This window comes from Palaemon carinicauda, chromosome 23, assembly GCF_036898095.1.
Source record: "Palaemon carinicauda isolate YSFRI2023 chromosome 23, ASM3689809v2, whole genome shotgun sequence".
Classification (NCBI taxonomy): domain Eukaryota; kingdom Metazoa; phylum Arthropoda; class Malacostraca; order Decapoda; family Palaemonidae; genus Palaemon; species Palaemon carinicauda.
The window spans coordinates 14988734-14991269 of record NC_090747.1 but is presented as its reverse complement, the minus strand read 5'-3'; the positions used below and the strand labels follow the sequence as shown (position 1 = coordinate 14991269).

The following is a 2536-nucleotide window of genomic DNA, read 5'->3' as shown; positions in this document are numbered from 1 at the left end:
TCTCTCCCCGACCTAATGCGTTCTTCAGTGGTCTATATGTTTACTTGTCCGAGATGTAATCTCGGAAATTATGTGGGTTCCACAAAAAGATTGCTGAAGGTTCGCATAGATGCGCATCGGGGAGTGAGTCATAGAACTGGATGTGCGCTCAAAACCAAAGAATTCTCAACCATCAGAGAACATGCAAGTAAATGCAAGACCAACATTGCATATAAAAACTTTGAAATCATTGCTCAAGCGCCAAATAACTCCTCTCTTCTAGTATTGGAATCGTTAATGATTAAAGAAAAGGCTCCTAAACTAAACAGCCAATTATCCTCTGTCCCCCTCCACATCGCTTAAGCTGGCAAATTTAGAATTTTCTTCCTGAGTACCGTCCTTCAGATAGTCACTCAGTACTCTAGTCTGTTCCAGACAGGTTGGTCTCCTTAGACAATTTTGATTTTTGTATATTTAATTTTAAGATACTGTTCTCTTAGTTAATATTTTTATCTCCATATTTTACTTGTATCTGTTTATAATTTCAATTTTAATTTTGACTGTGTTTTGTTTTTTGTATTTTATATATTTTTACTGAGTTTTGCTTATAATGTTTTATATGTCCATTTTAGCCTTGATAATGGGATGATTCCTGAAACGTCGGCACCAATAAATTGAAAGATGTTGTCCAGACTATTCGTCCCCCTTTTTATTATATATATATATATATATATATATATATATATATATATATATATATATATATATATATATATATATATATATATATATATATATATATATATATATATGTATATGTATATGTATATACATATATATATATATATATATATATATATATATATATATATATATATATATATATATATATATATATATATACACATAAATAAAGAGAGAGAGAGAGAGAGAGAGAGAGAGAGAGAGAGAGAGAGAGAGAGAGAGAGAGAGAGAGAGAGAGAGAGAGAGGACTCGAATTTCCTCATCATATATAAACATGAAATGAATTGACAAATATCTTGAACTTTTTCAATACATTATTGGATAGTATAAGTTCTAGAGACATTAGTTTCTTGTATATATCTCTTTCCTAAGTAATATATTACCATCAGTACTGGAATATATATATATATATATATAAATATATATATATATATATATATATATATATATATATATATATATATATATATATATATATATATATATATATATATATATATATATTCCTACCCGCTGAGTTTCTGTGAGAGAAGTTAAATATTCTCTCTCCCACCTTTTCCACAGGTCATCACATTTTTTTGTAATGTACAAAAATCGCTTTCCAACATCCTTATTTCCACCTTAGTTTCATCTTTCCAATCTATGACTTCCCTAGGGAAAGGTCTAAATCTACGTCCTAAAATCAAATGATTGGGCGTCAGAATATCCAACTGATCTAGATCTCCCGAAGTATAACTTAAGGGTCAGTCATTAATAATTGCTTCATGTTCAGTCACAACACAGGTAAGTTCACTAAAGCTTAGAAGGGCCTGACCTATTACTTTCTTTAGACATGTTTTCAGAAGACCGATCAATTTTTCCCATATAGCTCCAAACCAAGGTGCTCTGGCTGGTATTAACTTCCATTTACATTCGATAGCATTCAGGTGTTCTTGCACTAAGGAACTTTCTGCCATGTTTTTCAAATAAACTGAAGTAGATACAAAGGTAGTAGCATTGTCACTTAGCATTAAAGAAGGAAATCCCCGACGGCTACAAAACTTTCGGAACACCATAAGAAACGAATCGCAGGACAGATCTTTTACTAATTCGATATGGATTCCTCTAGTAACTGGACAAGTAAACAACACAATATAGGCTTTTTCAGGATTTTGCTGTTTCTCCTTGGTTAACAACGCTCCTGTATAATCTACCCCCGTAACGCTAAAGGGTTGTTTTCTCTGCACCCGAAATTCTGGCAATGGTGGAGCAATATTTACACGGTAGGGTCTCCCTTGTGTTTTCTTACAGATTATACAATGATGAATTACACTTTTGGATAATTGGCAAAGCTGTGGGACCCAATATTCCTGTCTCACACTTGCCACGGTTGCATTTACTCCCATATGAGCTTGTAAACAGTGATGCTCCCTTACTATCAATTTTGTGAGAAAACAACTTTTCGGCAGTAAGATTGGGAATTTTATTTCCGCCGCCTGTGCGACATGTTCCAATCTTCCTCTGCATCTTATAATTCCTTCTTCCAAGAGGAGATTCAATTGTACTAATAAGGTCAATTTTGAAACTTTACCCCCCTTTTTCAAAGCTTTATAATCCTCCGGAAAATATTCCTTTTGTAAGAGGATAATCATTTTATTTTTAGCTTGTTGAAGTTCTTCCAGCGTTAAACTTCCAATTTTTCTACAGCCAGTTGATTTGCAATTGTGAATAAATCGCCTAATCCAAGCTATAGTTTTACAAAATTTATCCACTCTACTAAATCTTTCCCAGTTCAGTAGATGGGTTTTTTCACTGTTCCCTACAAGATGGACTT

General features: G+C 32.8%; 1 protein-coding gene across 1 annotated transcript; it reads right to left on the bottom strand.

Moving 5' to 3' along the window:
* Positions 1 to 1466: 1466 nt before the first annotated feature.
* LOC137617445 (uncharacterized) lies at positions 1467 to 2108 on the bottom strand. Its single transcript, XM_068347470.1, has one exon. The coding sequence runs from the start codon at positions 2106 to 2108 to the stop codon at positions 1467 to 1469; it is 642 nt and encodes a 213-aa protein (XP_068203571.1).
* Between the last annotated feature and the right edge of the window lie 428 nt (positions 2109 to 2536).